Source organism: Formica exsecta, unplaced genomic scaffold (assembly GCF_003651465.1).
Source record: "Formica exsecta isolate Colony F162 unplaced genomic scaffold, ASM365146v1 scaffold255, whole genome shotgun sequence".
NCBI classification, from domain to species: Eukaryota; Metazoa; Arthropoda; class Insecta; order Hymenoptera; family Formicidae; genus Formica; species Formica exsecta.
In genome coordinates, this window is record NW_021849824.1 from 422 (window position 1) to 24,533 (window position 24,112).

Genomic DNA, 24,112 nt, shown 5'->3' on the forward strand with positions numbered 1-24,112 from the left:
ACAAAATTTTTTTTAAAAGTTGGAAATCGACGTTGTTCAAGTAAATTGAGACCGTCTATAAAATCACGTGAGACAAACTTGAATTTTATTCCAAAATAATGTGTTCTTTCTCTACAGTTATTTTTAATAGTTTTTTTAACACAGTTCCGCAGATAAAACGCAGCTAATATCTAATCGATGTCAAAAGAATTTTCGATTGAAATTGAACCAAGTAATTTGCCAGTTCTAAATGTCTGAATTTTGAAGCTTTATCAAAGAATCTTAGCTGCCTATTTAAAATAACGTTTGATCTTTGGCACATAAAAAAAGAAACAAACAGAAAAAGCTATATACATATATGTAACACGTATATTAAATTTAATAATTTATCCTCCAATTTACTTGATATATGTATATATTTTTTATACATATATACATATATCATAGAATTGGAATCTTGTGTTACAATGCGTACAGGTAATAATACATCATTATTAAAAAATGTGTCTTACAATACTAATAATAATATACATATAGTTCTATACATAATAATATATAAATTTCAATAGCTGAGCCATAAACTATTAATATACTCTGAAATAACCGTCTCTTCCTAATTTTATAACGAACCTATTCTTCTTACAGCGTTACTTGCGATCATTATCGCTAATACTGTGTGTGCCTTCGATGCATCAATGTCATCTAGCAGCAACACTTATAAAAATCTATCTTCAGCGGTTGTAACATATGTAGAATTAAAGGATGTATCTGGTCTAAAAGAACCATCGTATATAGTATGTAATCAATGTATTGGTATCTTATATAAGTTTTGAGTTGCCTAATTTTTAATTTTTGTTTTGCCACAGAATCGATTGATGAATATAGAAAACATAGTATACAGTCTTATAAATATATGTATGATAACTTCCTTACTTTTAAACGGTGCTAAAGAAGGAGCGACAGAAAATGAATTGAAGTCTTATTTGGATATTACTGATAAAATATCTTTAAACGAAGACTTAGCTAATCTTACTTATTTAAATGTAAGATAAAAAATGAAAAAATATACTATAGTACAAAATTTTTCTGAATAATGATATATTTATATATGTTTTTAGGGTATCGGAAACATCGAATTGCATCTAGAAACTGCAGTATATGTTCAAAATTCAGTTGAGTTAACGGCCGACTTCTCATCAATATGCATAAATAACTTTAATTGTTTGATTTCAAAAGTAGATTTCAGAAATAACGAACATGTTACAGAAACTATAAATTTATGGGCCCAAAAAGCAACGAATTATAATATGTTAGATCACGTAATTTCTTCAGGTATATTGTATAAATGTTTGACTAACAATTAAATATAAATAAATTATAGTTTATGCAAAACACATTGTTAACAACAATATACTTTATATGAATAGTTAACGTGGACAGAGATACAAAAATTATGTTGGTAAATGTTGTTTACCTAAATAGTAGATGGCTGAACTCAACTTATAAAAGAAAATTAGAGAGACGCAAATTTTATATTTCCTCATCGAAAATGTATTTTGTTCCAACAATTAAATTTGAAAAATCGACATTTATTCATGGTGAAATACCACATTGGAATGCCAAGTTCATTGAAATTCCATTTTTGGTAAATAATTATTATTTATAAGACAACTTTCGAAAATAAAATAATGAATCAAAAAATAATTTTATAGAATATCAAGAATTAAATATTGAATCATAATATAATTTTACAGGATGACAACGTTACAATGATTATATTTTTGCCAAATGAAAATATGGAACTTGGGAATCTGGAGTACCTGAGAAAGAAACTTAACCTTTCAGAATTACAATCAGTTAGAACTGCATACACAAACAAATTTGAGCAAGATATGGAATTATATTTACCTAAGTTTATGATTGCATATCATGAAAATATGACAGACTTTTTCCGTGAGATAATTTTACAGGATGACAACGTTACAATGATTATATTTTTGCCAAATGAAAATATGGAACCTGGGAATCTGGAGTACCTGAGAAAGAAACTTAACTTTTCAGAATTTCAATCAGTTAGAACTGCATACACAAACAAATTTGAGCAAGATACGGAATTATATTTATCTAAGTTTATGACTGCATATCATGAAAATATGACAGATTTTTTCCGTAAAGTAAGTATTGTGTAATTAACAAAATCTGTTTACAACTGATATGTAAGAGATTTTGGATAAATTCTAGAAATTAAAACTAATAATTGCTTGTAGGTGGGCGTTACTACGATGTTCGGGGATAATGCGGATTTTACACGTCTCTCAGAAATTCCTTTAAAAGTGAACAATATTGTTCAAACAGTTTCCGTGAAGATTAACGAAGGAAGTTCGGAAGATCCAGATGGATACATCTGTGAGTTATAGAAAACTTTAGGCGAATACTGTGTGAATAAGCATTGCAATAAAAAATTTTTAATTACAGTTGACAGAAGCGAAGTAAGAGAACCGGTAGGTCCACGGCAAGAGTTGGTCGTAGATCGTCCGTTTCATTACTTAATCGAAGTGTACGGAGAGATAATGTTTGCTGGAACCGTGCGAGCACCAGAATTTATATTTCGCAGAGATTAATTATAAATTCTATTACATTCTTGTATTTATTGAAAGTTTATATCACACAATGTATATAGAGCTTAAATTTTTTTAAATTTTATCATATTAACGTATATAAAATGCAAGCATTAATAAATAAATAATTTGGATTTTGAAAATGTGCTTTAGTCATTTTTTGATCAATTTTCTTATTGCTTAGAAGTAGCCAAATAAATTTGCACTTATGTGCATTAAATACAACAAAATAACTGTATATGCTTATACAATCGAGCAACTATGTATCTATAAGTATATAATGTAAAAAAGAGAGACAGTATATACGCGCTTTTTAGATTTGATGCGTTTTATATTAATTGATCTTTTCACATAAATACATTATGAAAAATATTTCATAAGATTTAAATGTAATATATATCTAGAAATTTGTAAAAACAATTTGTGTATTATATATTATTTATTAGAGCACTACAAGCGTGTGCTATGCGACGGATATAGGATTTTGATTGAATTAAATTGTAATCCTATAGATTTTATTGAAGTAGAATCAGAGTTAGTTTTTGGGTTTAGTATTGAGTATTTTAGCAGTGAATTTATATTAATTTTAGCTGAATATAAAAAAATTATTTTTTTAAGATTAGTGTTATATTATTATATTAGCACAAATTTATTAATTTTTATATATTTTTATTTATTATTATCAACGTTAATCAATTTACTCATGATTGTATATAGCCGCTTGATTGAAGATCGCTTGTTTAACGAATCTCTTCTAAATGTTGCTTGATTTTCGGAATGGAGTACTATTCTATATATTATAGTATAATAAATTTTCTAATAGTTCTAACCGTGTTCTTTCAATTTTTAAGGACTTCTAATCATGAACAGCATTAATCGATTCTTTCACGTTTATATGATGATTCATGAGATTTTTTGAAAACGTCATACAAAAAATTGCAATATATTATGCAATATTGGTTTTAACATTTAAAACCTTAAGTTTAAACTTAATTTTATTAAATAGTAAATCTTATCTTTATTAATATCTTTTTCTTATATTTCGTGTAGATTGCTACGTATTTTAAACTCTAACCAAAAGTTCGAAAATACGAAAAAATTTCTTACTTCTTTTGGGATTTAGATATATCTTTATACAACATACATGAAATCGATTTCTGAAACGTGCTATCCAGAACTCTAAATAAAAAGTCGGAATTGCAAAAAAATTTAATTCTCACGAGACTTAAATATATTTATACACATTATACAAAAAATTGTAATTTTCGAAATGCGGAAATCTATTCTATTATAATTATTATATTTTTTTAGTTTTAACCGTATTCTATCGAAATAGAAGTAGATTTAATAATTAACAGCGTCAATTAATTTTTTCACGTTTATTTGATCGCCCGGTGACAAATATACTGTTAGGTTTTCGCAAAATGTCACACGAAAAATCGCGATATCCCTTGTAATATTGGTTTCAGCGTTAAACTGTTAAGAGTTTCTTTTTTTTATATCTCGTGTGAAGTGCTACTCAGAACACTAAATAAGAAGCTCTGTGATAGAGATACTGTCTAATATATGTACCTTCTTCTTCGAGTCCTTGTATTTTTATGGCTTATCAAATTCCGTTGTCTCAAAATCGTATTTCAGCATCTATTGCGCTTCCTTCTTCTTGTGATGTCCATCGAAATATCTTCTGCGTCTATTTGTCCTCAGGCATTCTTAAAAAATGTTCAAACGGCTCCCTTTTCTCTCAATTATTGTCTTTTTTACTTTTATTTAATTTAAAAATATCAGGTCTACCGGAAAGTTCTGTCCGTTTTTGGAATAAAACAAAATACAAATTTTTATTACCGTCAATAAACTTTATTAAATAATGTAATTATTGCCATTATTATTAATGATTTGCCATTATTATTAATGATTTCTTGCCAGCGTGAGGGCACACATGCGCCAAATAAACATGTGCTTACGTGTCGAGAGTCGAGACTTGTTGTGATAGAAACGGACAGAACTTTCCGGTAGACCTAATATTAATATAAAAAATATTACTACAGTATCTCTCTTAGTCTGACTCTTTCCTCTCGATTTGTCCGGCATGGGTAATTCTACCAGTAACTACGTTATCACCGGTGTAGCTCTTACATTAGAGTATTCAAACCTCCTCACCCGGCAAATGCCTTCGTTGCGAAATATGCTCTTCGAAGTTTATTGTCGCGATATACGTCATTATATTACAATATTTATGAACGTTAATTGCTCATTAATAATAGTAAATTAAACATGATAATAATATGAAATAGTAATATAAAATAAAACAGATCTTAGAAAGTGTAATTCTTTCTAAAATAACGATGAGTATCTTCACAGAAGAAGATAAGTCGCAAGTGGAGTGCAGCAAATACAGAATAATGGTTTGGTAAAAGTGCTTAACTTAAATCGATTATTCGGATTCAGTTATTATAATTTACAATGTTCGCCAATCATAAATACGCAAGCGCGTTATGTGTCGCTCGATTTGAACCGCATGATACAAATGTTGCTGTCCATCAGGAATACTGTGCCCGAATAGTGGGCCTTCGAAAGCACGCATAGTATATATATAAAATTTATAAAAAACGGTTATCATAATTCCAGTTTTTCATTAAACAAAAGATATAGAAAATATATATGATCTGTTAAAACTTGGCGCATGTATAATGACAAAACTAAAAATTTATAATTCAGTAATTTCCTAGTTGTCTATAATTTCCTCGAACAATAATTTTATATTGCACATTTTATTTATTTGATTGCTTGTCTACTATATTAAGAGGAACTACAGAGGGGGAAACTAATAACATTCATATTATTGTTCGATACAACCGAATATATACGTGTCAGTTCACAGCGTCGTCATTGGCTTTCATGGAAAAAAGTGAATATTTAATAACCAAAAGTTTTATAATTTGATGACATGTAAGATGCATCGTGATCAGTTATAAAGAAAAATTTTGAAAAGTAAAGCTAGAAGAGATCTCATGATTGATGTACTAAACACATTTCAAAAAATGATATACGTAAGAAAACATCGATTTAATTAGTACATTGGAATTATCCAGAATATTGATAGAATCACTATTCATAGCTGGACCGCCAAGGATTGCGCGAAAACTGTTTGAGCGCATAGATAAAAATCACGCTGTGATCGACCAGTCAATCGCGATCGATAGGTTGGGCAAGCCTAGTTTATATTTACTTAAGAATTTTGACTTACCGAATGTCATAACACCAATTTAAAGCGTGAAAGGAAAATATATAATCAAATCCAGAAATATATTTTTCAGGCAAACTTCTAGTTTGGATATCTAATACTTCAAATCTGAGTCTTTCGTTACTGTATGTTTTCTTCGCAAATTCGATAGCACCTTCCGAAATATCGGTACCTTCAAAATATGCAATTAATTTGAATTAAATAATAATTTGAGCAAATATATGTTGTTATAAGCGTTAGTTTATGCATATTGTTTTACCTATTATTACTGCATTTGGATTTAAAGCTGGCAAAAGGATATATTTCGTTATATCTCCGGGACCACAACCGACGTCCATACATTTTCCAGACATTTGTGTTAATTCTTGTTCAAACTCATCTATTAAATTTAATACGTTGCATTTTTGTAACTTGTTAGAAGAAACGTATCCTTTCGGCTGTATCATTTTCACAAATTTGATTGTGCGTCTCTTCTATGTTTCGCGTAGTTGCGTACTTCAAGATTATTTCAAGCGGCAGCCTTATATACTCTGCTATCTAGTAGGATGAGTGCTCAGAATCAAATGTCCGATAGCTGAAGCGATGCCCACGATACCACTCCCACTATCGTTCAAGGCCCGACAGTCTCCAATCGCGCAGGTGTCTCTAGGAGAGTCCCTATATAAAAAATATGCTGGGATCGTGCTTTTCGCCAAATCATTAAAATTTTTTTTGCTAGATAATTTTTATTTTTATAAATAATCAAATATCAACATTTTTATTGTTAATATATTATACAGGGTAAGGTATTTATATTGAAACACCTAAATTTCTAAAAAATAAAGCAAGATAGAAAGAAATGTTTTAGACAAAAGTTGTTCGGTTCTAAAGGGGTCATAAAATGGTGCCATTAGTTTGACCTTAAAGAGTCACATGAAGATCACGTAAAGGTCATTTTGAATTTCTTAAATGGAATACCCTATATATTTTTGCATATTCTGGTAGCTTACTTCGAGAGCTTTTCAAAACACTATAATAAAGTATTTTTTTATTAAGTACTTTTTGAGTTATTTTATATCTTAATCTGACATATATCGGCACGCCAAGTTTTTATACTTTGCTTTGGTGTAAGTTTGATTTATGCGACTTAGAGTTTATGAGAAATTTTCCTTTAATAAATATATCCCAAAGCGTTAGATGTGTGTATATTGTGCATTTAATTAATTATAAAATAATTCTATTTTAACTATACGCCCTACTACTTTAATTATATTGCGATTTATTAAATATATTTTTTCTTAATAACGGAAATAATAAAATGAAAAAATTTTATAACAAATTTTTATTCAGTTGGCATAATTTTTCGATATCATTATTTTTCTAGGAAATTAAAACAACTACTTTGTATAACAGTTTTTTTAGTTAAAATGTTTTTATTTAAATAATAATAAAAGAAATAAATTTTATAGCATAAATTTTTATTCATTTGGCGCAATTTTTTGATATCATTATTTTTCTAGCAAATTTTTTTTATAAATACATATAACAGTTTTTCACGACTAGCACGTGTACTTGGCGCCTTTTTTTACCTTTTTTTAAAAAGATAAGTTTTTAGAAATGTTGTCTACCTCTAGCAATAATTTAGCAATATTCTTGCGGTTATTTGAAGCTTTATATATGCAGAGTACGATAAAATTTAATTTATATAAAAACAATTATATAATTTTATTTTTAAAATACCAATAATTATGAAAAATGTTTTAAACTAAAACAATAAAAAAATGTTTATTGATCATAAGATGTTTTTCTGGAATTATCCAGACAGCACCAAGTCGTCTAAAAAATGAATAAAAGATGACATATTTTTAATATATCCCAAAGCGTTAGATGTGTGTATATTGTGCATTTAATTAATTATTAAATAATTCTATTTTAACTATACGCCCTACTACTTTAATAATATTGCGATTTATTAAATATATTTTTTCTTAATAACGGAAATAATAAAATGAAACCAATAATTATGAAAAATGTTTTAAACTAAAACAATAAAAAAATGTTTATTGATCATAAGATGTTTTTTTGGAATTATCCAGACAGCACCAAGTCGTCTAAAAAATGAATAAAAGATGACATATTTTTTGTAAAGATGTCTTTTAATGAGAGTGTATAATCGATAAAAAGATGACTAATAGACAACATATGTTATCCGACTAAAAGTCTTCTCGTAGCCTTAACCTTATAAAATATCTAAAAGACATCGGAACTGTTGGAATGCTTGATTGTGAGTGATTTGCTTACTATCTTACGATTACTACTAAAACTTTTTTAGTGCAATGGCCTTTACACGTGCGATCAGCTGTCGAGCCTCGAACGGTAGTGGATCGTAGGCGTCGCCTCAAATATTCGGCGACCCGAAAAGGGCATCTAATATTTAATTCCGAGCACTGTAGTAGAGATACAGATTAGAAAAATATGAAGTCAATGAAATTTATCAATGCCAAAAAAAAAAGTAAATGAACTTTGTGCAATTTTTATTTTGTTTACCTCTAGCAATAATTTAGCAGTATTCTTGCGGTTATTTGAAGCTCTATATATGCAGAGTACGATAAAATTTAATTTATGTAAAAACAATTATATAATTTTATTTTTAAAATATTAATAATTATGAAAAATTTTTTAAATTAAAACAATAAAAAAATGTTTATTGATCATAAGATGCGGTTTTTTGGAATTACCCAGACAGCACCAAGTCGTCTAAAAAATGAATAAAAGATGACATATTTTTTGTAAAGATGTCTTTTAATGAGAGTGTATAATCGATAAAAAGATGACTAATAGACAACATATGTTATCCGACTAAAAGTCTTCTCGTAGCCTTAACCTTATAAAATATCTAAAAGACATCTGAACTGTTGGAATGCTTGATTGTGAGTGATTTGCTTACGATCTTACGATTACTACTAAAACTTTTTCAGTGCAATGGCCTTTACACGTGCGATCGGCTGTCGAGCCTCGAACGGTAGTGGATCGTAGGCGTCGCCTCAGATATTCGGCGACCCGAAAAGGGTCCTTTATTAAACGTTATAGAAAAAAATGTTACAGGACTTTTCTGTTCAGTTTACTGTGATCTACCCGCTCACGAGCGTTGGCACAATCTTTACCGGACACCCTGTATGTATATATAATTGAAAAAATTTAATTTATAAAACTAAATATTTTATTTGTGGAATTTTTATTTATGGAAGTTAAAACGAACGATTTTCACTTATTCGAACAATTTCTGGTGAATTGCTGTGTGGGCAGCTATGCTGGCAATGCTACTGACCGTGTTCCTGGCTTGGCTTCAGATGATGCAAGCTTTCGTGCTGGTTCGTAATGATTTTTGTACTGGCATCCTATGAGATAGCTTCTTTAGACCATTCTTTCTTTTCGTTCTTTTTTTTGCAGCTTGTAGTAGACGTCATATGACGTCTACCACAAGCTGCAAAAAGATATTTCTTTCCATTCAAGACTTGTCAGAGAATAACCTAACCTGTGGCTGTGTCTTGATTGGCTCTTCTCGTGAGCCAGTAGAGAAATATGCTAAAAAAATAGCACGGGTTCAATTACCAAATATCAACAGGCTAGCCAGCAGCACGCCCCTCAGTGACATCACTTTCTATCATCGTTCCCAACACAACTGCCATCACAGTTCCAAGCAAGCGATCTAGCAGATAAAATAGCATCGTGTGCCGCTGGCTTAATATCTAATTCCGAGCACTGTAGTAGAGATACAGATTAGAAAAATATGAAGTCAATGAAATTTATCAATGCCAAAAAAAAAGTAAATGAACTTCGTTCAATTTTTATTTTGTTTACCTCTAGCAATAATTTAGCAGTATTCTTGCAGTTATTTGAAGCTTTATATATGCAGAGTTACGATAAAATTTAATTTATATAAAAACAATTATATAATTTTATTTTTGAAATATCAATAATTATGAAAAATTTTTTAAACTAAAACAATAAAAAAATTTTTATTGATCATAAGATGTGTTTTTTTGGATTTACCCAGACAGCACCAAATCGTCTAAAAAATGACTAAAAGATGACATATTTTTTGTAAAGATCTCTTTTAATGAGAGCGTATAGTCGATAAAAAGATGACTAATAGACAACATATGTTGTCCGACTAAAAGTCATCTCGTAGCCTTAACCTTATAAAATATCTAAAAGACATCTGATTTTAGACATTTTTGAATCGTTCTAATTATATATATTGTAGAATTAAAATCTAATAAATGTGGTTATATTAATATTACATAAGTATAACAAAATTGAATATTATAAATAATATTGCATAAGTATTATCGGTAAGCTGTAATTTCCCATTCACAAATGTGATTATATGATATTTATATATTGCAATTATATTCTATATATGGACAAAAATATTTGGCCCAACATATATATGTATATATAATTGAAAAAATTTAATTTATCAAACTAAATATTTTATTTGTGGAGTTTTTATTTATGGAAGTTAAAACGAACAATTTTCACTTATTCGGACAATTTCTGGCTCAAATTCCGAATAGCTCCTACCTCCGAATTTAATGAAATTTTACAGAAATGTAGCATTATTAAATGTAGTTGAATGCAACTTACGTCAAATGCGAATGTGCGGAAATGTATCTAATTTCCGAGATATTCAAATTTTAATTATCTGGCTAAATGGAGAATTTTTAAGATTTTCATATAAAGAAAAGATTAAAATTCAAAAATATTTCGCTAAAATGTTTCATTTTACAAGTTAATGTTAGAAGATGTAAACACCAGCGTGTTAAAATATTATCATAATAAAAAAAACAAGATAAACAAATTTCATCGTTTGCGATATTTTATCGTTCGTGACATTTCATCCGTCCGCGACATTTCCATAATTATACGGTTTGACATGGGTTTGCAACTTTCTGCGCGAAACGAAGTCCATTGCACATCGCCCTGTGCTTCGGACGCAAAACGAGGTTTATAATTAAACAACTTTCTGTGCGAAACGAGGTCCATCCTACATCATTAACTGTACTGAGGCCTTTTGTAATGCTAATTACCATCGATGAGATACTATTAAAAACCGTCAGCCTTGGGTAAATTTTTGTGACCATCAAGTGGCCCCGATGGGCCCGGAGATAATTGAAGAATATTGACATGACCGGCCGTTTAACTACATCAAAGATAATTACATAAATTATTTAATTCATACGGTTATTTTATTTCATCCAGTTATTGTTTTATTATCGAAAACACCGACGAGATACCATTAGAGACTGATGGTTTTATAGTCTTTTCCAGTAATACAGCATATATTACTGGAAAAATCTCGCCACGCGCTACTATACAGGTAAGGTAAGTAAATCTTTGCATTGTCGCTAATAAAACAGTAAATTTACATAAAATGTTTATTTTGTTGTTCTTGAGGCAGTTATATAAAAGATCTATATATTTTCGATAATAAAACAATAACTGGATGAAATAAAATAACCGTATGAAACTAGAGTGATATCTTATAGATGTAACTATGATCCGCGACTGAAACTCGCGACATTCGACACCATGTGCCCGCCTGCTAGACCACCCTTGCGCATTATCTGTTTGAGATAAAACTCAAGTGAATAATAAAACTGTTAACTTGGCCGATCATGGCGGACTCTGCAGTGGGCGAAACTTAATTTTTAAAAACAAAAGCCTACACCAATAGGCGCAACCTCTTGGACCTTCTTTTGGAAGGAAGACGCCCTCAACTCATGAGAGGGGCACCATTTTAAAGATTGATTCGTTAAAAAAGAATATTGCTTGCCTAATGGAGAGGGTACACGAAGAGACGCCAAGATTCGACGTACGCGAAATCTTCCCTCAGAAAAATTAGTTCGTCTTCGCCTCTCGATCCGAAGCCTTCTACCGAGTCTGCTTTTAACTTTCAATCAAGTTTCAATTTTTGTCTTCAGTTTCCGATGCAATAAATACTCAATTCTTAATCTCCACGGTTCCTTTTTCTTTCTTCACGCCTCTTACAGTTGTGCGAGTGCAGAGTGCGGTTTCCCATACAATCGAAAGACTTAGAATATCATTGGTGATAAGTGATATTTAGTGTCAAGTGAATTAATATCACAATCAACATTACAACAACTGAGCGAACCTCCGAGCCACCCTTTCCGCACAGCCGAGTCCACAAGATAGACCTTGGTTCGCTTATCCAACGAAATTTTTTAATTCGTCATCTTCGCACATAACAAGTTGTGAGTTCACTAAATATTTTCTATTCTTTTCTTGTTTTTTTACTCTTATATCATTTCCTCATCCTCCTTTCCTTCCTCCCAAAGGAAACAGTTTGTTGCTAATAATTTGAATCTTTAATTAGTATCCATACATAAATATTTATTAGTTGTATTATTAAATTATCTCTGCTTATTAAACATTTGTATCTCCTCTCCTTTGAACCTTTTCCCTTTCGCGAGTCCTTAAGTTTGATTAGCCGAGATCTTGATAACTGTCAAGATTGGCATTCATGCTTATTTGCTAGACTCAAGCGAACCTTCTTTCCCTTTCGCGAGTCCTTAAGTTTGATTAGCCGAGATCTTGATAACTGTCAAGATTGGCATTCATGCTTATTTGCTAGACTCAAGCAAACTTTCTTTCCTTTTCGCGAGTCCTTAAGTTTGATTAGCCGAGATCTTGATAACTGTCAAGATTGGCATTCATGCTTATTTGCTAGACTCAAGCGAACCTTCTTTCCCTTTCGCGAGTCCTTAAGTTTGATTAGCCGAGATCTTGATAACTGTCAAGATTGGCATTCATGCTTATTTGCTAGACTCAAGCGAACCTTCTTTCCCTTTCGCGAGTCCTTAAGTTTGATTAGCCGAGATCTTGATAACTGTCAAGATTGACATTCTCGCTTATTGCTAGACTCAAGTAATCTTTTCCCTTTCGCGGGTACCCAAGTGTGATTAGCCAAAATCTTGACGTAATGTCATAGTTGGCATTCATGCTTAGCCGCCAGATCTGAAGAAAAATCTTCTTCCATCATTTCTATAGTAACCCCCATTATTATAATTTCTATATTAAATTTTTTTTATTAAGATTTGTTTTATTTAAAATTTAAAATTTTATTTTGTTTTATTTATTTTATTTTTCTGATTCCTTTAAAAATAATTCTCGAACTGTTTCTTTTAATTAAAAGGTCAACCACAAAACAAACCTTCAAACCTATGTCTGCGAAACATTTTAAAGTCTTGGCGAAAACCGCGAAGAATAGGAAAGAATCGAACGATACGGAAACTTCTGGCTCGGGCGTCCGCGAATTAATAATTTTTCTATCCTCATTTTTCTATTCACACTTTTATTTCAAGTAATTTTTCTAAAATTATTTATTGTAAATTTCCAACCGGAATATAAATTTTAGTTTCCCCGTTTAATTCCGGTTGATGTCCTCCGTATTTATTGTAACACCCGCGAGAACATAATTTTCTTTTACCTACATTCACGCACACGAACACAATTACACATTAGAATTTAAGAAAATGTATTTTATAAATAAGATTTCGTAAATTGAATTAAATGTTCCTTTATTAAATTTTATCTTTTCTAAAAATCATTTATTTTCATTTTCTTGAATAAATGTAACGTTAAATTTTAAATTCGAGTAATTCATTAACCCGACCTCCTTACTGTTATCCGAAATCGCACAAGGTCCCGTCCCGGGTAATAAGGATTCAATTCCTTTACCAGAAAGACCGCCGAACGAATGGCCTTTCGACAGAGTAAGAGCGACCCTTCCGGTCGTTGACCTATCTGGGGCCCTGTTTAGTATCAATACAAAAATAGTTATTGTTCGTAAGGATTGCAAACAAATGATAATTTATAATGTAAATGTTTGTTACTTTGGTTCTTATACTTTGAGGAAGGTTCTTACTTGCATTTTATCGGTTTAAAATAATTTTAATAAATAAAGATTTTTTCAATGAAAATGACATCAAACACGTGCATGCACTAATGCGCACCCATGCAAATTAAAAGCTATTATAGACAAATTTACAATCATAATTAATTATTATATTAATTATTATATATTATATTTTTCTATAGTTTTAACCGTGTTCTATCGTTTTTTAAAAGATCTCAAAAAGCTTTTTTTTTAATGGTTTCATTTTCTGAGTGATGGTTTTCGTTTCTAACTTTTTGTAGAGAGGGAATTATTTGTGCATGAAATACAAAGACATTATTTGTTTAATTCGGTTAGATATAACAAAAATGACAATTAATCATTCCAGAAGAAAAATCTTGAAAAAACAAAATAAATATATTAATTGACCGGAATAATCGATTAAATAATTAACCGATTTAAAGATTAATCAAATAATGGTAATCACTCTAACCAATTACCGGTTAACCGATTTTAACCAGTAAATTCGTTTTTAATCGGTTAAACGTTTAATCGAATTAATCGGGTTTTACGAGTCCTAATAGGTATACTATTAGGATTTCGTAAAATGTCATACGAAAAATCGCGATATCTCTTGCAATATCGGTTTTAGCGTAAAAAGGTTAAGAGTTTCTTTTATATCCCGTGGGGTGCTACTCAAAACATTAAATAAGAGGCCAGAATAGCGAAAAAATTTACCTCTCTCAAGACTTGAATATATCATTATACAACATATAAAAAATTGTCATTTCCGAAACGCGGAGATTTATTCAATTATGAATACTTTACAAATTTAAATAATCGCAGACTAGTAAGAGCCAAACGCGGATGGTAGTGCGTCAGTTTCATAGAAAAAGAAATTTTCTCTGAAACTGATTATGTGCACAAGGCACGAAAATTTACTTGGTTTTATACCAAGTGTAAATTAATATCAATTCAAGATTTATTATAACCCCTCTTTCCTCAACTTCCTGGAGAGACGAAGAGGAGAAAAATATCGGGGCGAAGTTGCTGAATCGTGTTATTATAAATCTCGAATTGAGATTAATTTACACTTGGTATAAAATCAAGTAAATTTTCGTGCCCTATGCACATAATCAGTTTTCAAAGAAAACTTTTTTTTCTATGAAACTGACGCATTACCATCCGTGTTTCGCTCTTACTAGTCTGCGATTATTTAAATTTGTAAAGTATTCATAATTGAATAAATCTCCGCGTTTCGGAAATGACAATTTTTCATATGTTGTATAAAGATATATTCAAGTCTCGAGAGAGGTAATTTTTTTCGCAATTCTGGCCTTTTATTTAATATTTTGAGTAGCAGCCCCCACGGGATATAAAAGAAATCCTTAACCTTTTTACGCTGAAACCAATATTGCAAGAGATATCGCGATTTTTCGTATGACATTTTACGAAATCCTAATAGTATACCTATTAGAGCTCGTGAAAACCGATTAATTAGATTAAACGTTTAACCGATTAAAAACGAATTTACTGGTTAAAATCGGTTAACCGGTAATTGGTTAGAGTGATTACCATTATTTGATTAATCTTTAAATCGGTTAATTATTTAATCGATTATTCCGGTCAATTAATATATTTATTTTGTTTTTTCAAGATTTTTCTTCTGGAATGATTAATTGTCATTTTTGTTATATCTAACCGAATTAAACAAATAATGTCTTTGTATTTCATGCACAAATAATTCCCTCTCTACAAAAAGTTAGAAACGAAAACCATCACTCAGAAACATAGAAAATTTCTTTTTCTATGAAACTGATGCACTACCATCCGTGTCTGGCTCTTACTAGCCTGCAATTATTTAAATTTGTAAATTTTACTTGAGAGCTTTAATAACTTCTTAAAATTTGATAAATACTTCATTTTTCTATAGTTTTAACAGTACTATTTCAAAATTGAAGAAGTTTTAATCATTAACAGTATTAATTAATTTTGTCACGTTTATATAATTTCTCGGTGATACTGTCCAATGCATCCTCTTCTTCAAGTCCTTGTATTTTTATGGATTATCAAATTTTGTTGTCTCAAGATCGTAGGGGCCTGTTGCGCTTTCTTCTTCCTGTGGTGTCAATCGAAATATCTTCTGCGGTTATCTATCCTCAGGCATTCTTAAAAGATATTCAAACCACTGAAGCCCCCTTTTCTTTATTCTCTCGATTATCTCTTTTGCTTCTATCTTATTCAAAAATTTTGACATAATAAATATAACTATCTCTCTTAGTCTCACTTGAATAAAATTAAATGTTATTATAGCTAATAGTTCATTTGAATTACTAAAATTGTATATGATAACAAAATATGATATGTACTGTATAATAATAAAATAAAACTATATAAACGTAAAACACTAGAAGAGTATATTTGATGTTTTAAAAAAAGAGGATGTATAAATCTTGTAAATTTTGTTTATAAGTAGATGTTTTACAGTACAAAATTAAGCTTAATTAAAATAGTGCATTGAAACTGGACTGTATTATCTTTGTATCTCTCTCTTTACTTTTTTAAAAATAAGTATTTTTAGCCTCAAAATGAGATTTTCTGTTTATTTTCCGCTATATTAATACATACATATAATGACACTTGAACTGATTTTTGTGTGATTTTTCCTCAAGTTCTAAGAACTCTTTATTTTTTTTAATATTTATAACCATTTATTAGTATAATAAGATTTGTACCAAATGAGTTTTTATTTAACAAAATTAATTTAGAAAGTCAGCATTCTTTTCTTGTTATGTTAAGGATAGTTATATATATATATATATATATATATATATATAGATAATGTAGATTAATTATAACATCATGTTCTCAAGAATTTGTTTGCGTTAAAAAATTTAACGATAACCGAAAAGAAATTCGACAAAAGTTTAAGTATAAGAATTTATATAATTTCTATATGACCATAAAAAGACAATATTTATAACATTTATATTCTTGAAGTACAAACGTTATTGAAAAACTTTAATGATAACAAATAAATTTTTAAAAGAAAAGTTGTGTTAAGATAAAGTCACTTACTTGGAAAAATTAACTACCTCACCGTAAAAAAATTAAATCGTTAAACAAAATTGTTTCAACAATTGAAAAGAGCTACATTATTTGATAAGAGAAGCGGTTATATGAATTCTTATTAATCCTCATTGATCTATTCTGTGTGGCTATCACATACAAATTGATATAGCTGCATATGCATAGCAGACCGTCTAGATCAACGAGCATCGAGCATTAAGCCAATATATTGATTTACATACCATGTTCATGGTCCAGACGGTCTTATTGACGTCTATTTGATGCAACTATATCAATTTGTGTACGATAGTCCTCTTTGTTTGATATAAGAATCATAATAGATATGCAAGAAGATCTTGCATATAAAAGACAATAAAAACAGATTTTTAAAAAAAGTCTTTGTTATACTTTATCAAGGATATATTCCAGTATCCGAGAACAACGATTATCACATTTTACAAAACTTCAAATTTGACCGGAGTCATCCTAAGAGTGTGAGTGTGAGAAATAAAATTGATGAGATTACATTTGCAAATATGTCTGTGATCCGAAAACCTAATAAAGGTAAGTTGCAAGGAAATGCATAAATCGTTAGCAAAAGAAATTTACAACGAAAGAAATTGTAAATTTAAATTATATTTAAGAGAGAGTAAAAATAAAATCTAAAAAAAATCTTTCAACAGCGAGAAAAATATAAATTTTATTTTGCCGCAAAAAATGGAAGAAAAATCCACATATTGTATGTAAAATTAATCAAGATTTAATATAAAGTAGTCAATTATATTCTTTAATTTTGCTAGTTTATTTTTTCTTTTATTCTATTATTATTTTATTAAATATAAAAAGGCCAAAATATTATTCTTTTTTACAGATGGAACCTACCTGAATTTACAGACGAAGTAATACAAGGATACACCGTGCAGTGTTGGTTCATCGAGAATCGAAAAGAGATTCAAATCTGCGACAACAAAAATATCTCAGCTACAGTATTGGAGTGCACGGTGCACAATCTAAAACCTAATACGACGTATTACTTTCAAGTACGAGCGCATACTAAAATTGGTGCTGGTCCTTACACAGATTTAATTAATGTATCGACTAGGCACGAAAATCCAATACCGCAATTATTGATAATAACGCAAAACGGTATCGATATATGGGATCTAGATTCAAAAATCCACGTTAGTATCGTTATGCATGGCATAATGGATGCCACTTATTCGATAGCGGAACATAAAATTTATTGGTGCAACTATATGAAAGAGCTAATGATATTGGAGATGAATGAAAACAATATTAAAAAAAAAATAGCTAAGAGTAAATATCTTCCGAGGCATCTCTGCATTGATTGGGTAGCAAGAAATCTGTACTGGACAGAATTTGACGAAAATGAATTTTATTACATTATGAAGCTCGACTTAACAATGTGGGAAAATGGCATAGTAAAATATGATAAGATTTTGGAAAGCCCATTAATTCTTCCTTATTCTAATCTACTTATTTCAGATTTAACTATACTACCGTTTACAGGGTATGTTAACTTTCATCCATTTGAAATAAATGAATAATATTTTCATTAAAAATTTGTACTGATTTGTAATTTTTCAATAATTTCATTTAGCTTTGTAATTAAGAGTAAAAGTTATAAAAAATTATAAATTAACACAAATTTAATTATAAAAATTTTTAGTATTCACTATATACATATAAACATTTTTTTCTACTATTGTTTTAATAATGTTCTATAATAAGAAAATAATGCATTTATTTTTTAGAACTTTATATTGGAAAAATTACACTGAAAATCATGAAACTCAGATGATGCAATCGGATCTTGATGGGAAAAACGTTCAAATTTTTCAGAAAATTGTATCTATATGCCCCTTCACAGCCGAAGTTTCATCATATTCTATTTTTATTATGAAAATTGACGACATAAATACTAAGAAACCGCTAATTTATTGGCAGTTGGATAATTTGTTGATTGTGTGACAGACTTTGACGTTTCTATGTGCAATTTGATTTTACGTGCCGAAGACATTGACAATCAATTACACTTTAGATCCTTAGCGATTGACAAGACAAACATTTACATATTATTTGACGATATACATGATTTTAATAATATACAGGATGGTCCTCGTAACGGTCGCCACGATTTCTAAGGCACTTACAATAATCTGACATAAAAAAGTCATAAACAGAAATTTATCAGTTTCTAACCGGCAACAAATTGCAATAGTAAAAATTGATCAAACTAATAAAGTATTTTTTCATTAAGTACTTTTTGAGTTATTTTATATTTTATTCGAACACACACATATTTGATATAAAAAATAAAATATCTCGTAAAATATTTAGTTTTCGATAATCTTAGTTTTCGGTAATACTTTTATGTACAGAATAATGAGACAAATCAATTAGTAAAAAAAAAAATTGTTTTTAAGAAAAAGTATGTAATTATTTATAATGTATTTTTTTAAACAATTATTCGTTTTTTTTTAAATTAATTGATTTGTCTCATTATTCTGTACATAAAAGTGTTACGGTAAGATTATCGGAAACTAAATATTTTACGAGATATTTTAATTTTTTTATCAAAATATGTCAGATTAAAATATAAAATAATTCAAAAAGTACTTAATGAAAAAATACTTTATTATAGTGTTTTGAAAAGCTCTCGAGATAAGCTACAAGAATATGCAATAAAAAGTAGGCAGTTCCATTTAAAAAATTGAAGGTGACCTTGCTTTTTTATGGAAAAAAAATGTTTGGTCAATTTTTATTATTGCAATTTGTTGCCGGTTAGAAACTGATAAATTTCTGTTTATGACTTATTTATGTCAGATTATTGTAAGTGCCTTAAAAATCGTGGCGACCGTTACGAGGACCACCCTGTATATGTTTTGGAAAAAAAGTATGCACTTCTCGAAAGCGTAGATGCATTCAAATACATCCAAAAGATAAGAGCGCCTTCTGGATTTATGACTTCTATGCTATCGGTAAATCTTTGCAATCATATCCTTCGACAAGATGTCTGACGCCCGACAAAAAAGTTTACAACGAATTGGTGTACATAGTAACGACGAACAGTATCATCGTAAATCTTCTGGAACCGGTCCCTAAGAGTGAATGCAAAAAGTACAATTTACCTACCACCCTATATACCATTAATATTAGCTATTGTTTGGACAATGAGTTTAACAAGTTCGATAATTTCACCGTGCAGACGATATATATATATGAGCGATATTACGAAATTCAAAATTTAACGCCATTTACAGAGTACAAGTTATTGCTAGTAATAAGCAATTTTTACTCTGATCAGTTATCAATGGACCCGTTATTCGGCTCGGAAGTGATACTGAGAACTAAACCGGACAAGCTTAACGCACCGGAATATGTAACAGTTCAGGCTCTGACACCTACTATAGCGGCAGTTTATTGGAGGAAACCCAAAATATTAAACTGCGCGCTCGTGATGTACAAAATATATTGGACGTTAATTACCAACAATACGCTAGAAATAAGCGAGTCCTTACTTATCAATAAAATCGAATATAACAATGTAGACAACAAAATTTTCACGGTAATTGAACCGTTGATACCAGGACAGAAATATAGGGTATTTGTACGCATATATCCAGCCAATTTCAGCGATCATTATAATGACAGTTTAAGCAAAACCGTGTACATGTATTCGGAACCAAACAATATAACTTTAAGCGAGGTTAGCATAAACGGTATGAATATCTCGTGGATTCCTAGCGTTAATATGGTTTATTACTTATTGGAATACAAAAATGTTGAGATGCAAGAGTGGCGAAGTGTTTGGCAATACAACTTTGAGCCAAATAATGGGGGAAAAGTAATGTATTATATAAAAAACTTACTACCAGGAACTCTATACGAGTTTCGTCTAATACTGAGATACTCTAAGTACGAGAAAGACTTTATATGGCCGTCTGATGGAAGATTTACTTATTCAACACTGACAAGTAAGCAAATGAAGATATTATAACATTATATGTTTATTTGAGATATAGAAATATTTACAAAAATTAAAAACTTAGTAATTTTTAATAATAAATTTATAAGTAGAAATAAGTTTTTAAATATAATGAAGATATTAAGAGTATATTTTTGTGTAACAAAGGTGATATTTCAAGCACTCCTGGAATATCGGTTATGCAATATTATCTGTCATTCACCATAAGCTTTGTCGCTATAGTTACTGTAATCTGCGTCTGCTACTTTTATTACTGTAAGTGTTTCGAGGAACAGTAAAAAATTTAGAAAAACCGGGCATAGAAATACCCGCTGCCATAAAAATGCTTCGAAAAGATGCTTCCTCGAAAAAAAAAAAGAAGTTTTTAGAAGAGGTGAGGCTTATGAATCACTTCCGACACAAACATGTGCTAAGATTGCTTGCCGTCTGCTTATACAAAGATTCTGCATTAATCGTGTTGGAATTAATGGAAGTTGGTGATTTATTACAATATTTGAGAGATAGTCGAAAATTGCAACCGTCAGATTCGCACGCTCTGCATCTGCAAGATTTGTTCGCTATGTGCGAAGATATCGCGCGAGGCTGTTGCTACTTGGAAAATCTGCGTTTCGGTCATAGAGATCTCGCGTGTCGAAATTGCTTAGTATCCGCGAGAGATCGCGAGAACCGTGTCATTAAAATCGGCGAATTTGGACTAGCTAGAGATGTTTACAAAAATGACTATTATCGCGTGGTAATTACAATTATCGTAAAAAAATGAAATTTTTTAGAAATGTTTGTGTTCTTTTTTTGTCGTAATGATATAATATATTTTTACTTTGAGTAAAACTTAAGAAAGATGGATTATTTCTGTTTATACATATAAAGCAAAAAATAAATAAACATTTTTCGTTCTAATACAAATGCCCTTAAAATGGACAACATAAAACAGACGATTAACTACGCTAAAACCACTTGTTTTAGAAAGGACAAGGTCGGCTTCCTGTTTGCTGGATGGCACCGGAATCTTTGGTGCTCGGAATATTTACTTCCCAGAGCGATGTTTGGTCGTTTGGGGTTGTGATGTGGGAAATTACATCGTTGGGTGAGCATCCTTATACTGGCAAGGTTAATCAGGAAGTGATAGATTATGTACGCGCTGGAGGCAGGTTGCCGAGGCCTCTGAATTGTCCACCGACTTTGTACGAGTTGATACTGCGTTGCTGGAGTTCAGCGAATGATAGACCAAACTTCAAACTTTGTCTTAAAAATATTATAACTTTAAGAAATAACATAGAAGATACCTTACTGAATTCAATGGATATTATCTAGTTGATAAAGTTAAATTAATTAATGACGTACTTTCCAAATGATCAAATAAAATGCTCAAACGTAGAAAAAATAATTTTAAATAACTAATATTCTGCCGTTTTCAAGTTTTATCTTAATATTAGATTAGTAGATAAAGATAAGAAAGACATTCCTCAATCTTACTTTGCGAAAAATTTTGCTGATCACAACATTTATTCTTCACTCAAAAAAGTGGTTTTGCAACTACAGCAAAAATTTTCTGGGTGCGCAAAAGTAACTGAGGTACATAAATGATTAGCAAATACTGTGATATGGCATATGTTTCGCATTTATTCAATCTAAGTGACAGAGACAGAATTTATATCTGAACTGTTTGTGAAATTTAGAAAGAATGTTTTTCTGTGGCGCCTATCCATGTTAAGGCCAATCATACTTGTTATAAAGTTTGGCTGTGGTACACAGAAAAAATTAGCGGCAAGAAACAAATGAATATATAATCCTCACATCTAACATATGAGGTACATTATTTTAAAAGGAACAAACCGGCTTCAATTAAAATGACTTACCGATTTATTCTAGCATGCACTAGAATCTAAAGTTTACTTTTACTCTGTATAAAAAGAATAATTTTTTTGCATTGTATAAAAGAATAACTTATGATGTGTAATTTAAATGAGAAATTTTTTTCTATCATTAATTTACTAAATATTTTAATATAGAGATTAACATATTTTGTTTCTATATATAATTATTCACAAATAATAAAACAGAAATAAAACAAGTAGAGTTGTGCAAATTAGAAACTTGCACATTGCTTCCCCATCATTTTATCTTACAATGCTTAAGGGGATCCAAAAGTGACGGCCGAACTCCGACGGGTTAGCGCCCTCATCCAAGCGTAACTAAAATTATCTATATATTATATAGATAATACCGACCGAAATTATCGATAATATCAATAATTTTAGTTCCGCTGTTACCAATATAAATATTTTTGCATGTTCTATGCATATTTGAAAGAGAATTGTGTTCAATATGTTGAAAACGGACAACATCGTGTATTTCTACTGCTCCATTGCCTCGCACGCATATCTATGCGTATAGATAACAGTATAATATAGACATGTCTGCCTTTATCACATATTTGAACATAATTTCACATTGTTCATACGGGCTATGTGTCTTCCCATATATCTTCCAAGAGGAATAACATTTGGTTAAGTGTTATATATATAATTGTGTATATATATATATGTATATGTATAATATGTACATAGACGTATACAGATGTATGTGTATGATATATATACATATATTCTGAATATTATCATGTAACTTTCTATAAGTTGCAATCTATGCAACGCAGCTAATTTTTTTCAATCGATATAATCAATGGATATATAACAACAATGTATTATTTATACAAATATATATTATATTGTCTTTTTTTGTTCGTATACATAAATGTTTATATATTTGTAATAAACATTTATAATACATTGTTTGTCTCCATCGCAACAGAATAATATATCGCCTCTGGCATATATTATTTAACACACATGCAATTTTCATCTAGTGTGAAATAACAACCAGCTCACGAATTGATCGCCTCTGGCATATATTTTTTAACACACATGCAAATCGCATCTAGTGTGAAATAACAACCAGCTCACGAATTGATCGCCTCTGGCATATATTTTTTAACACACACGCAAATCGCATCTAGTGTGAAATAACAACCAGCTCACGAATTGATCGCCTCTGGCATATATTTTTTAACACACACGCAAATCGCATCTAGTGTGAAATAACAACCAGCTCACGAATTGATCGCCTCTGGCATATATTTTTTAACACACACGCAAATCGCATCTAGTGTGAAATAACAACCAGCTCACGAATTGATCGCCTCTGGCATATATTTTTTAACACACACGCAAATCGCATCTAGTGTGAAAGTGTGTGTATATGTATAATATGTACATAGACGTATACAGATGTATGTG

The 24,112-nt window shown here is 30.1% G+C and overlaps 2 protein-coding genes and 2 pseudogenes across 2 annotated transcripts; 3 read left to right on the forward strand and 1 right to left on the reverse strand.

Moving 5' to 3' along the window:
- The first annotated feature begins 357 nt into the window (after positions 1-357).
- LOC115236516 (antitrypsin-like) lies at positions 358-2,801 on the forward strand. Its single transcript, XM_029809026.1, has 8 exons — positions 358-456; positions 625-773; positions 846-1,022; positions 1,098-1,311; positions 1,407-1,624; positions 1,734-1,937; positions 2,247-2,385; positions 2,455-2,801. The coding sequence occupies exons 1-8, from the start codon at positions 447-449 to the stop codon at positions 2,598-2,600; spliced, it is 1,257 nt and encodes a 418-aa protein (XP_029664886.1). The 5' UTR covers positions 358-446; the 3' UTR covers positions 2,601-2,801.
- A 3,036-nt stretch (positions 2,802-5,837) lies between these two features.
- Positions 5,838-6,284, reverse strand: LOC115236518 (juvenile hormone acid O-methyltransferase-like). The gene is made up of 2 exons (XM_029809027.1): positions 6,098-6,284; positions 5,838-6,010 (listed from the first exon to the last, which is right to left on the reverse strand). The coding sequence occupies exons 1-2, from the start codon at positions 6,282-6,284 to the stop codon at positions 5,838-5,840; spliced, it is 360 nt and encodes a 119-aa protein (XP_029664887.1).
- A 4,615-nt stretch (positions 6,285-10,899) lies between these two features.
- LOC115236514 lies at positions 10,900-21,553 on the forward strand (annotated as a pseudogene).
- Positions 21,554-21,593: 40 nt separating this feature from the next.
- Positions 21,594-22,422, forward strand: LOC115236515 (annotated as a pseudogene).
- The last annotated feature ends 1,690 nt before the right edge of the window (positions 22,423-24,112 follow it).

Excerpts from the sequence above, each read along its gene's own strand:
- LOC115236516 (XM_029809026.1), top strand. Across the intron at positions 774-845 it reads TAAAAGAACCATCGTATATA|AATCGATTGATGAATATAGA; the intron begins GTATGTAATCAA and ends GTTTTGCCACAG. Across the intron at positions 2,386-2,454 it reads AGATCCAGATGGATACATCT|TTGACAGAAGCGAAGTAAGA; the intron begins GTGAGTTATAGA and ends TTTTAATTACAG.
- LOC115236518 (XM_029809027.1), bottom strand. The coding sequence starts at position 6,284 with ATGATACAGCCGAAAGGATACGTTTCTTCTAACAAGTTACAAAAATGC. Across the intron at positions 6,011-6,097 it reads TCCAAATGCAGTAATAATAG|GTACCGATATTTCGGAAGGT; the intron begins GTAAAACAATAT and ends CATATTTTGAAG.